Raw genomic sequence first — 13,102 nt, 5'->3', positions numbered from 1 at the left:
GAGGCAAGTGCGAGACATCAGTCTGGAATCATGTAGAGAATGCCCCTGGCCACGGAAAACACTTACTGTGTAGGATCAGGTTGTAAGGTCTGAAAAGCTTTGGGGCACTTCGTAAAAATGAGCTATTAGCTTTAGGTTGTAGTACTTATTTGCAATCAAGTAATCATATTGCGGTTATGTAATTGAATAGCAGGAGATGAGTAGAGCTTTGTTCTCATGCTTTTGCATATGTGGGTGAGAATGACAGCTGGCTGTGGGTTTGTTGGTAGGGTTCTGTCTCAATCTGGCAAAATGAGTGATCTTAATTAGGCAGTCCTTTGAAATCCACAGTGAAACTAAAACAAATCAAAATCAAATCGAAAGTTATTTGTCACATGCCCTACCGAATACAAACAGGTATTCACCTTATAGTGAAATGCTGTAAGTGTTAATTAAGTAAAAAACTTTTTTTTGAGTAATTAAACAACAGCAGTAAAATAACAATAGCGATACTGCAGTATATACAGGGGGTACCGGTACAGAGTCAATGGGCGGGGGCACCGGTTAGTCGAGGTAATTTAGGTAATGTGTACATGTAGGTAGAGTTAAAGTGACCATGAATAGATAATAAACAGAGAGTAGCAGCAGTGTAAAAGAGGGGTCTGGGTAGCCCTTTGATTAGCTGTTTAGGAGTCTCATGGCTTGGGGGTAGAAGTTGTTAAGAAGCCTTTTGGGCTTAGACTTGGTGCTCCGGTACTGCTTGCCGTGCGGTAACAGAGAGAACAGTCTATGACTAGGGTGGCTAGAGTCTTTGACAATTTTTAGGCCCTTCCTCTGACTCTGCCTGGTATGGAGGTCCTGGATTGGCAGGAAGCTTGGCCCCAGTGAAGTACTTGGCTGTACACACTACCCTCTGTAAGTGCCTGCGGTCGGAGGGCGAGCAGTTGCCACACCAGGCAGTGATGCATCCAGTTGGGATGCTCTCGATGGTGCAGCTGTAGAACCTGAGGACCCATGCCAAATCTTTTCAGTCGTCTGAGGGGGACCATGATAGTTTGTTGGTGATGTGGACACCAAGGAACATGAAGCACTCAACCTGCTCCACTATAGCCCCGTCGATGAGAATGGGGGCGTGCTCGGTCCTCCTTTTCCTGAAGTCCACAATCATCTCCTTTTGTCTTGCTCACGTTGAGGGAGAGGATGTTGTCCTGGCACTACATGGCCAGGTCTATGATCTCCTCCCTATAGGCTGTCTCATCATTGTTGTTGATCAGGCCTACCACTGTTGTGTCATCCGCAAACTTGATGATGGTGTTGGAGTTGTGCCTGGCCATGCAGTCATGCGTGAACAGGGAGTACAGGAGGGGACTGATCATGCACCCCTGAGGGGCGCCTGTGTTGAGGATCAGCATGGCGGATGTGTTGTTACCTACCCTTACCACTATCGTGTTGAACGCTGAGCTGTAGTCAATGAATAGCATTCTCACATAGGTGTTCCTTTTGTCCAGGTGGGAAAGGGCAGTGTTGAGTGCAATAGAGATTGCATCATCTGTGCATCTGTTGGGGCAGTATGCAAATTGGAGTTGGTCTAGGGTTTCTGGGATAATGGTGTTGATGTGAGCCATGACCAGCCTTTTAAAGCACTTCATGGCTACTGACATGAGTGCTATGGGTCAGTAGTCATTTAGGAAGGTTACCTTAGTGTTCTGGGCACAGGGACTATGGTGGTCTGCTTGAAACATATTGGTATTACAGACTCAGTCAGGGACAGGTCGAAAATGTCAGTGAAGACACTTTCCAGTTGGTCAACGCATGCTCTGAGTACACGTCCTAGTAATCCGTCTGGCCCTGCGGCCTTGTGAATGTTGACCTGTTTAAAGGTCTTACTCACACAGTCGTCCGGAACAGCTGATGCGCTCATGCATGTTTCAGTGTTACTTGCCTGGTGTTTCAGTGTTACTTGCCACAGCTCGCGGCTGTGCTTCCCATTGTAGTCTGTAATAGTTTGCAAGCCCTGCCACATCCAACGAGCATTGGAGGCGTTGTAGTATGATTCAATCTTAGTCCTGTATTGACGCTTGTTTGATCGTTTGTCGGAGGGCATAGTGGGATTTCTTATAAGCTTCTGGGTTAGAGTCCCGCTCCTTGAAAGCGGCAGCTCTACCCTTTAGCTCTGTGCGACGTTTCCTGTAATCCATGGCTTCTGGTTGAGGTGTGTACGTACGGTCACTGTGGGGACGACGTCATCAATGCACTTATTGATGAAGCTAGTGACGGATGTGGTGTACTCCTCATTGCCATCGGAAGAATCATATTCCAGTCTATTCTAGTAAAACAGTCCTGTAGCTGAGCATCTGCTTCATCTGACCACTTTTTTTATTGACCGAGTCGATGGTGCTTCCTGCTTTAGTTTTTGTTTGTAAGCAGATATCAGGAGGATAGAATTATGGTCAGATTTGACAAATAGAGGGTGAGGGAGAGCTTTGTATGTGTCTCTGTGTGTGGAGTAAAGGTAGTCTAGAGTTTTTGTCCCTCTGGTTGCACATTTAACATGCTGGTATAAATGAGGTAAAATAGATTTAAGTTTCCCAGCATTAAAGTCCCCGGCCACTAGGAGCGCCACCTCTGGATGAGCATTTTCCTGTTTGCTTATGGCCATATACAGCTCATTGAGTGTGGTCTTAGTGCCAGCATCGGTTTGTGGTGGTAAATAGACAGCTACGAAGAATATAGATTAAAATCCTCTTGGTAAATAGCGTGGTCTACAGCTTATCATGAGATACTCTAATCTTTCTCATCTCTGGAAGCTTTTAATATAATTATACTGATTTTTTTTTTTGCTTTGTGCACTCTATAGTTTACTTTGCCAAATCATATTTTGAAGCATCATAAAGCACTGACAAATCATTTATGCTGAATCCCGGCCATATATGTCAGTTTCAAAAGTTGGAAATGTTTGAATATTTAATCAGCTACGGTTCAGCACTGACCAAGTGAGGTGATGGCTTTGTGTTGGTTTCCTATTCTGCCTCTGACGGTCATGGTTCAGTCCATTGTCAAGAGTTTCCAGAGCTAGCCTATCTAATGGCTTGGGGATAGAGGAAACTGAGAGGTGGACTGGGGCTAGTGTGGCTACTCTCCATTTCTCTGTGGTTTGTGCCCTATGTGAGGCCACTGTCCTGCAGGATAGGGCCTTAGGCAGCGTCTTCAGTTTCCTGTGCTGTGGTGCATTATTCATAGAGGATGTGCCTATGTGGTGGCAGCAAGTAGCAGCGGCTGCAATAGGAAAAGTGGCAGTGAAAGAGCTAGGCCTGTGTTTGTGTGTGTGTGCTGACTCCTCAGTCCTAAGTGATATGAAAGCACACAGGCTTAGCTCTTTCCTCTCTAGTCTGTTTCCAAACACACACGCGTGCACACACACATACACACGCACGCACACACACACACTTGCACACACACAAGGTCATTCATTAACGTTGCCATCATGATGGACATAACACAGTCCCTCTGCCTCCATTCATCTCACCGAAGCCTCAGTGGCAGAGCTGTGGGAAGTAGGCTTGGGCGGTATACCGTTTATACCGCACGCCAGGGTATTTCAAAATACCGACGGTATGATTTTAAATGCCATAAATAACAATAACAATAATAATACTTTTTTTTTTAAATGCGGGGGGTTGGGGGCACCAACGTCTCACGGGGGCTGCGGGGGTGCATGCTACGCCACTCCAGCTACGCCACACGCCACTCCAGTTATTCTTAACTATAAGTTAAGAATAACTGGAACAATTCTAAGATGTGTCAAATAAAGGATATGCAGCTCAGGGCTCCAGCTATTCCTTTGGTTTGCTAACTATCTAGCGAAGTAGCTAGATGTCAAGACCAAGCGTCTTGGTGATAGTAGAGACATTTAATCCCCACTTGGATCAAAATCCTTGTTGCCTAAATTATTTTGTGGGTCAAAAATGTATATACTTTTTTTTTTTTTTTGGGGGTATAGCGCCCCTTGTGTTCACTTCCAGTAATACCGTATACCCCGGTATGGTACAGAAACGGTATGACGGTATGGAAATCTAGATACCGCCCAACCCTAGTGGGAAGGATAAACATCTGGGTCTGGACAGTAAGACAATATATTCTGGCTTGTGTCAGTGCTCCTCACATCTATCATTGCAATGGCACTGTATTATGAAGTTAAACAGTGTATACAGAGAAACTGTACTAGCCAGCACTGTTGACCCCTATGACCGGGTGTGTGTAGAGTGGATACATAGAGTATCAGCTGGTTGACCTCACATCTGTTAGTGCTTTAAGTGTTGAAAGTGGTTTAAAATAACAATTTATTGCCTTGAGTAATGAATCACCAGAGAAATCAAGTATTTACGATTCAATGCATTTGTAGGATTCTGCACATTCTATAGAATTATGCTAAATCTTTACAATATTACACACAGATCTCTATTTAGAAGATATTTGACATCTGTGATATCAATTCAGACTCATTCAAGTATAAACTCTTGGACCGTGACCCTATAATTCAACATTGCTAATATTTTACTTTAAAAGATGTACAAGTTTGCCATGTAAAGGGCAGGTGTATAGGGGTTGTAAAGTAACAGGTCAACTAAGATAGTGGACAATAAAGAAAAGCATAACCAGAGATCCATGTCTCCTATTACTTCCCAGATACCTGTTGGAGCAGGACTTCCCTGGAATGCGGATCGGGCCAGAACCCACCACAGACTCCTTCATTGCAGTGATGCATGGAGACACGGAGGGGCTGATCCCTGGCAATGCCCTGGTGGTCGACCCCAAGAAACCCTTCAGGAAGCTCAACGCCTTCGGAAACGCATTTCTCAACAGGTGAGACTATAACAGTCCACATGTAGTGTTTTTTATTCATCTATATCAGTGGTTCCCTTTTTATAGTCCTGTACAACTTCAAACATTCAACCTCCAGCTGCGTACCCACTCCAGCACCAGGGTCAGTGAACTCTCAAATGTTGTTTGTGGCCATCTTTGTAAGCCTGCCACACACACACTAAACAATATGTTTATTAAACATAAGAATGAGTGGGAGTTTTTGCCACAACCCGGCTCGTAGGAAGTGACAAAGAGCTCTTATAGGATCAGGGCACAAATAATAATATAATAATAATCAATAATTTTGCTCTTTATTGGACCATCTTATTTGTTATTAATTGAAAATGGTGAATAACTCACCACAGGTTAATGACAAGGGTGTGTTTGAAAGGATGCACATGACTCTGCAATGTTGGGTTGTATTGGAAAGAGTCTGTCTTAAATCATTTTCCACACACAGTCTGTGCCTTTATTTCGTTTTCATGCTAGTGAGGGCCGAAAATCCACTCTGACATAGGTACGTGGTTTGCAAAGGGCATCAGTGTCTAAACAGCGCGATATTCCAAGGCAGGATACTCTGAGCGCAGCCCTATTCAGAAATCTGGCAGTGGCTTCTGATTAAATTAAATCTTCACAGAACTGCTTGTTGTAATTTCGATGAGACTCTTGTTCAGATATCGGTAAGTGGACTGGAAGCAGGGCATGAAAGGGATAACGAATCCAGTTGTTTGTGTCATCCGTTTCGGGAAAGTACCTACGTAAATGCACACGCAACTCACTCAGGTGCTTTGCTATATCACATTTGACATTGTCCGTAAGCTTGAGTTCTTTTGCACACAAAAAATCATACAATGATTGAAAGACCTGTGTGTTGTCCTTGTTAATGCAGACAGAAATTAGCTCCAATTCTTAATCATAGCCTGAATTTTGTCCCGCACATTGAATATAGTTGTGGAGACTCCCTGTAATCCTAGATTCAGATCATTCAGGCGAGAAAAAACATCTCCCAAATAGGCCAGTCGTGTGAGAAACTCATCATCATGCAAGCGGTCAGACAAGTGAAAATCAGTTAAGACAACTTTAAGCTCATCTCTCAATTAAAAAAAAAACATGTCCATACTTTGCCCCTTGATAACCAGCGCACTTCTGTATGATGTAAAAGCATTACATGGTCGCTGGCCATATCGTTGCATAGTGCAGAAAAGAGCGAGAGTTCAGGGTCCTTGCTTTAACATAGTAAACCATTTTCACTGTAGTGTTAAAAACATTGTTCAAGCTGTCAGGCATTCCCTTGGCAGCAAGAGCCTCTCGGTGGATGCTGCAGTGTACCCAAGTGACGTCTGGAGCAACTGCTTGGACGAGCGTTACCACTCCATCTCCCTGTCAGGGCTTTTGCGCTATCAGTACAGATACCAAAATGAGCAGCAGCTACGTTTGGCTACATATGGACCGTTAGTGGAGAGAGTATTGGTTCATGTAATTGGATGTTAATTATTTGACGAGGCTACCTGTATTTGACATTTTATTGTTTTTTCACTGAACACTAGATGGTTTAAGTTTATTTTTGGCAGTGAAACAAGGCTACTCAGGCGAGAGAAAAAAACTCACCCAAATGTATAGCCCCGTTGAAAGTAAAAATTTACTCTTTTTAAATGTGAATCACATTTTTATTTGGCTTACCCCGACTGCGTTGCGTGTATCCCAAATTGGGAATACCTGCTCTATATAGTTGGATGACTCATGTTTGTATACAGCAAATGAAAAGTGCACTGTTACTGGTTGTGTTTAGATGCCTTATCAAAGATAGAATGTTGAATGTTCAGTAACTTATTAGCATTGAATATCAATACTGTGCATCAGTTTTTTGAGTTCCACATTCTAAAGGCCCCTGGGAGAATACGTTTTTCAAACTTGCTTTCAGCTCAAATGGCCAAAAGATTTCTCTGAAACTCTACGAGTTAGTCATGTGAGTGTTTCTCTGTGCTCCTGCTGAGTTTCCAATAAGTTTCAGATTACAATTTAATTTGAAATTCCAATTTGTTTGAGAATACCCCCACGCTTTGATTTATGTAGGGAAGCAATGAAAGTTGCTTAGCTTACTGATGCCAAAGTATTAAATATTTCTCAGTTGGCATGAAACTCACAGTCCTTGCGAGAAGGAAAGGGAGGGAGGCGGACTGAGTGCAGGAGCGAGAGTGAAAGTTAAGTTTAGCCTGCCTCAACGGTTAGCTGTGTTTACTATGTCACAGGATGATATCATGTCACAGGATGATATCATGCCACGAGGAGAGACCTGCTACACAAGCTCTACATTCCACCTCTGATTGAATTTCCCTCTGCTCGCCGTCCAGGTGTTTCCCCTTTTAGTGTCAGACCGTCAGTGGGTCTGTTAACCCTTATCATCTGATGTAACACGTGTCATACATACCTCACACCTCGCTCTGGGTAAAAGGGTTCGCTGCTTATTGCCTTATTACCTATGAAGTGTTTCTTAAATATGCTATTCATACTTTGGATCACGAGAGGTTGAGGGAGCAATCAACGTAGGGCTTCCAATGTCAGCACAAGGCTGTGGTCTAATAGCGTGTGTCCTGAGGGAGATGATATGAACACATGGTTTGTGATGGTTTCAGCAGGTGGCTCTGATGTTAAGTAGCAGAACAAATGTGTGGAGTAAGGTTTGTTAGGGTTCTTGGCTTACGGCCGCTCTTTGTCGTACCACAGTAAGTATACAGAATTTTGCCTTGGCTCAGAAAACAGTTTAAACAGATAAACATGTGTATAATGCACGTTCCCTAAGCAGTGAAGACTCCAAGAGTAAAGGGTAGAGTTCAGCTCAACTATGTATCTAACATTCTGATTTATTATCAGTTGTATTTCCGACATCAGTGTGAACAAGTTTCCATAGATAAGAAAAAGCCAATGTCACAGTTGGAACATGGCTGAATGTCAAACATTACCAGTTGCCTTTTTGAATCCTAAGACAAACTGTGTCCAAAGTGGTCAATACTTTGTTTTACATGAAGAAAACCCAACTATCTGTCTGTGTGTCTGTGTCAGTCTGGGAGTGTTTGTCTTATGTCCGTCCGACTCTTTTTCTGTGTCAGATTTGATCATGTAGGCTCTGTAATTCTTCAGTGTTGGTCTATCTAAAGTGTTTCTTAAATCTTGTCTTATGTCCTGTAGGTTTGTGTGTGCCCAGCTGCCCAACCCTGTTCTGGAGAGCATCAGTGTGATTGATACTCCTGGTATCCTGTCTGGAGAGAAGCAGCGGATCAGCAGAGGTATGGCTCTCAACCTCTCCACCATTCTCTCAACCTCTCCACCCATCTCTTTACCACTCCACCCCTCTCTCAACCTCTCCACCCTTCTCTCAACCTCTCCATGCCTCTCTCAACCTCTCCACCCCTCTCTCAACCTCTCCACCCTTCTCTCAACCTCTCCACGCCTCTCTCAACCTCTCCACCCCTCTCTCAACCTCTCCACCCATCTCTTTACCACTCCACCCCTCTCTCAACCTCTCCACCCTTCTCTCAACCTCTCCACCCCTCTCTTTACCACTCCACCCCTCTCTCAACCTCTCCACCCTTCTCTCAACCTCTCCACCCTTCTCTCAACCTCTCCACCCTTCTCTCAACCTCTCCACCCATCTCTTTTACTACTCCACCCCTCTCTCAACCTCTCCACCCTTCTCTCAACCTCTCCACCCCTCTCTCAACCTCTCCACCCCTCTCTCAACCTCTCCACCCTTCTCTCAACCTCTCCATGCCTCTCTCAACCTCTCCACCCCTCTCTCAACCTCTCCACCCTTCTCTTTACCTCTCCACCCCTCTCTCAACCTCTCCACCCCTCTCTTTACCTCTCCACCCCTCTCTTTACCTCTCCACCCCTCTCTTTACCTCTCCACCCTTCTCTTTACCTCTCCACCCCTCTCTTTACCTCTCCATCCCTCTCTTTACCTCTCCACCCTTCTCTTTACCTCTCCACCCTTCTCTTTACCTCTCCACCCCTCTCTTTACCTCTCCACCCCTCTCTTTACCTCTCCACCCTTCTCTTTACCTCTCCACCCTTCTCTTTACCTCTCCACCCCTCTCTTTACCTCTCCACCCTTCTCTTTACCTCTCCACCCTTCTCTTTACCTCTCCACCCCTCTCTTTACCTCTCCACCCTTCTCTTTACCTCTCCACCCCTCTCTTTACCTCTCCACCACTCTCTTTACCTCTCCACCCTTCTCTAAACCCACCACCCATGTCTCCACCCCTATACCCTTCTCTCAACCCCTCTACCCCTCCATCCACCACTCCACCCCTATCTCTACCCCTCTTTCAACCTCTCCATCCCTTACAATCCCTCTACCCATATCTCCTCCCCTCTCTCAACCCCTCCATCCCATACAATCTCCTCTCCTCTCTCCACCTGTGCTGCTGAACCCACTGAGACATTTGCATAGCCAGTTCTGGATCAAAACCTTCCGTGTGATTGTGTCTTCCACACTGAAACCACTTCTGCAATTACTCTATTAGCATTTTCTGGGACATGTTTGAATCTTTAATTCCCAATATTTGTGGTGAAAATAGCAAGCAACCTTCAGATATCCTGCTTCTCTGTGACTGACCTTTTTTTCCTCTGACCCTTTGACCCTTTAAAACCACACACTGTATGGGAAGTCAGGGAAACGTGTAGCTGTGGCATTGTTTAAATCTGCATTCAGTCATGATGTGTTGAAAGACACCAGAGATCAGCGTGAGATACTCTATGCAACACCCCTATGTTTATAGGACTGTGTAACATGGTCCAGCAGCTCTTTCCACATGAATTCCAGTAAACAGTAAAGGCCATTGTCTATTCGTCTCTGAGTACACTCTGCTTAATCCTAATAAGAAATCTGTGTTTTATTTCAGTGACGACTCTCATAGGGGTTTCAAAGCTGCAAAGTATGTAAATACACCTTCATTTATGCCCTCTGGTATTCTGAATGCATCTGTGGCTCTGCGAATGGCAAAGGGGACAGGAGTACTGATCAATGTCACCATGATGTCACAGTGTTCCAGCCCTCTTATCAACAAGGACATCAAGCCTCTGCAGTAGATATATATGGTACTTAGCACTTGGCCCAGCAGGCCGCCATAGGCTGACCCCATAAACACTCTCTGGAAGTACCTGGCTAGAATGGATTGTCAACATTGTATGTACATGGTGCATTACTTTTTCTTTTAGTGTGTGCCAATGTTTCCCTCACTCTTGTGTCTTTTCACTGATGATAGATGTCACTGTGAGAGATGCAAATGAAATTCTTAGAATCCTCAGAGGTGATTGAACGGAAGTATGTCTTGGCACACGCGACACACCAATATTCTGGGAAAAAGGGTCTCTTTGTTCCTTGTCAGGGAGAGAAAAGAGAGAGTAACTCTGGCTTCCTGTGAACCAGTCCAGTCTCATTCCTCACCACAGGGTCAGGGTTACCTCCAGCTGATAGCAACCTGCTGAGAACTCTACCCTACTGTACCTTAGCTCTCATCTCACCTTGCCGCTACACCTCTACTCTTATACTGTACCTTATACCTACCTTAACAAGGCAGAGTTCATCTCAGCCTATGCCTCCCTCCAGTCCCTCGACTTCTTGGCACTGACGGAAACATGGATCACCACAGACAACACTGCTACTCCTACTGCTCTCTCTTCGTCCTCTTCTGGTCAGCGGGGTGGTGGCACCGGGATCCTCATCTCTCCCAAGTGGTCATTCTCTCTTTCTCCCCTCACCCATCTGTCTATCGCCTCCTTTGAATTCCATGCTGTCACAGTTACCAGCCCTTTCAAGCTTAACATCCTTATCATTTATCGCCCTCCAGGTTCCCTCGGAGAGTTCATCAATGAGCTTGATACCTTGATAAGCTCCTTTCCTGAGGACGGCTCACCTCTCACAGTGCTGGGCGACTTTAACCTCCCCACGTCTACCTTTGACTCATTCCTCTCTGCCTCCTTCTTTCCACTCCTCTCCTCTTTTGACCTCACCCTCTCACCTTCCCCCTACTCACAAGGCAGGCAATACGCTCGACCTCATCTTTACTAGATGCTGTTCTTCCACTAACCTCATTGCAACTCCCCTCCAAGTCTCCGACCACTACCTTGTATCCTTTTCCCTCTCGCTCTCATCTAACACCTCCCACACTGCCCCTACTCGGATGGTATCGCGCCGTCCCAACCTTCGCTCTCTCTCCCCGCTACTCTCTCCTCTTCCATCCTATCATCTCTTCCCTCTGCTCATACCTTCTCCAACCTATCTCCTGATTCTGCCTCCTCAACCCTCCTCTCCTCCCTTTCTGCATCCTTTGACTCTCTATGTCCCCTATCCTCCAGGCCGGCGCGGTCCTCCCTCCCCGCCCCATGGCTCGACGACTCATTGCGAGCTCACAGAACAGGGCTCCGGGCAGCTGAGCGGAAATGGAGGAAAACTCGCCTCCTGCGGACCTGGCATCCTTTCACTCCCTCCTCTCTAAATTTTCCTCCTCTGTCTCTGCTGCTAAAGCCATTTTCTACCACTCTAAATTCCAAGCATCTGCCTCTAACCCTAGGAAGCTCTTTGCCACCTTCTCCTCACTCCTGAATCCTCCTCCCCCCCCCCTCCTCCCTCTCTGCAGATGACTTCGTCAACCATTTTGAAAAGAAGGTCGACGACATCCGATCCTCGTTGCTAAGTCAAACGGCACCGCTGGTTCTGCTCACACTGCCCTACCCTGTGCTCTGACCTCTTTCTCCCCTCTCTCTCCAGATGAAATCTCGCGTCTTGTGACGGCCGGCCGCCCAACAACCTGCCCGCTTGACCCTATCCCTCCTCTCTTCTCCAGACCATTTCCGGAGACCTTCTCCCTTACCTCACCTCCCTCATCAACTCATCCCTGACCGCTGGCTACGTCCCTTCCGTCCTCAAGAGAGCGAGAGTTGCACCCCTTCTGAAAAAACCTACACTCAATCCCTCCGATGTCAACAACTACAGACCAGTATCCCTTCTTTCTTTTCTCTCCAAAACTCTTGAACGTGCCGTCCTTGGCCAGCTCTCCCGCTATCTCTCTCTGAATGACCTTCTTGATCCAAATCAGTCAGGTTTCAAGACTAGTCATTCAACTGAGACTGCTCTTCTCTGTATCACGGAGGCGCTCCGCACCGCTAAAGCTAACTCTCTCTCCTCTGCTCTCATCCTTCTAGACCTATCGGCTGCCTTCGATACTGTGAACCATCAGATCCTCCTCTCCACCCTCTCCGAGTTGGGCATCTCCGGCGCGGCCCACGCTTGATTGCGTCCTACCTGACAGGTCGCTCCTACCAGGTGGCGTGGCGAGAATCTGTCTCCTCACCACGCGCTCTCACCACTGGTGTCCCCCAGGGCTCTGTTCTAGGCCCTCTCCTATTCTCGCTATACACCAAGTCACTTGGCTCTGTCATAACCTCACATGGTCTCTCCTATCATTGCTATGCAGACGACACACAATTAATCTTCTCCTTTCGCCCTTCTGATGACCAGGTGGCGAATCGCATCTCTGCATGTCTGGCAGACATATCAGTGTGGATGACGGATCACCACCTCAAGCTGAACCTCGGCAAGACGGAGCTGCTCTTCCTCCCGGGGAAGGACTGCCCGTTCCATGATCTCGCCATCACGGTTAACAACTCCATTGTGTCCTCCTCCCAGAGCGCTAAGAACCTTGGCGTGATCCTGGACAACACCCTGTCGTTCTCAACTAACATCAAGGCGGTGGCCCGTTCCTGTAGGTTCATGCTCTACAACATCCGCAGAGTACGACCCTGCCTCACACAGGAAGCGGCGCAGGTCCTAATCCAGGCACTTGTCATCTCCCGTTTGGACTACTGCAACTCGCTGTTGGCTGGGCTCCCTGCCTGTGCCATTAAACCCCTACAACTCATCCAGAACGCCGCAGCCCATCTGGTGTTCAACCTTCCCAAGTTCTCTCACGTCACCCCGCTCCTCCGCTCTCTCCACTGGCTTCCAGTTGAAGCTCGCATCCGCTACAAGACCATGGTGCTTGCCTACGGAGCTGTGAGGGGAACGGCACCTCAGTACCTCCAGGCTCTGATCAGGCCCTACACCCAAACAAGGGCACTGCGTTCATCCACCTCTGGCCTGCTCGCCTCCCTACCACTGAGGAAGTACAGTTCCCGCTCAGCCCAGTCAAAACTGTTCGCTGCTCTGGCCCCCAATGGTGGAACAAACTCTCTCACGACGCCAGGACAGCGGAGTCAATCA

General features: G+C 46.7%; 1 protein-coding gene across 2 annotated transcripts in view; it reads left to right on the top strand.

Annotated features, from left to right (window-relative positions):
- Positions 1 to 13,102, top strand: part of ehd3 (EH-domain containing 3) — a 44,620-nt gene that overhangs the window by 5,601 nt on the left and 25,917 nt on the right. For both annotated transcript variants that reach the window (XM_035794156.2, XM_035794154.2), the window contains 2 exons: positions 4,666 to 4,842; positions 8,029 to 8,126. In XM_035794156.2, the coding sequence (XP_035650049.2) occupies positions 4,666 to 4,842; positions 8,029 to 8,126 (275 nt within the window). The remainder of the gene's footprint in view (positions 1 to 4,665; positions 4,843 to 8,028; positions 8,127 to 13,102) is intronic.

Source organism: Oncorhynchus keta, chromosome 19, assembly GCF_023373465.1.
Source record: "Oncorhynchus keta strain PuntledgeMale-10-30-2019 chromosome 19, Oket_V2, whole genome shotgun sequence".
In the NCBI taxonomy this organism is placed as follows: Eukaryota; Metazoa; Chordata; class Actinopteri; order Salmoniformes; family Salmonidae; genus Oncorhynchus; species Oncorhynchus keta.
The sequence above is the reverse complement of the archived record's forward strand: the minus strand, read 5'-3'. Positions and strand labels throughout refer to the sequence as shown.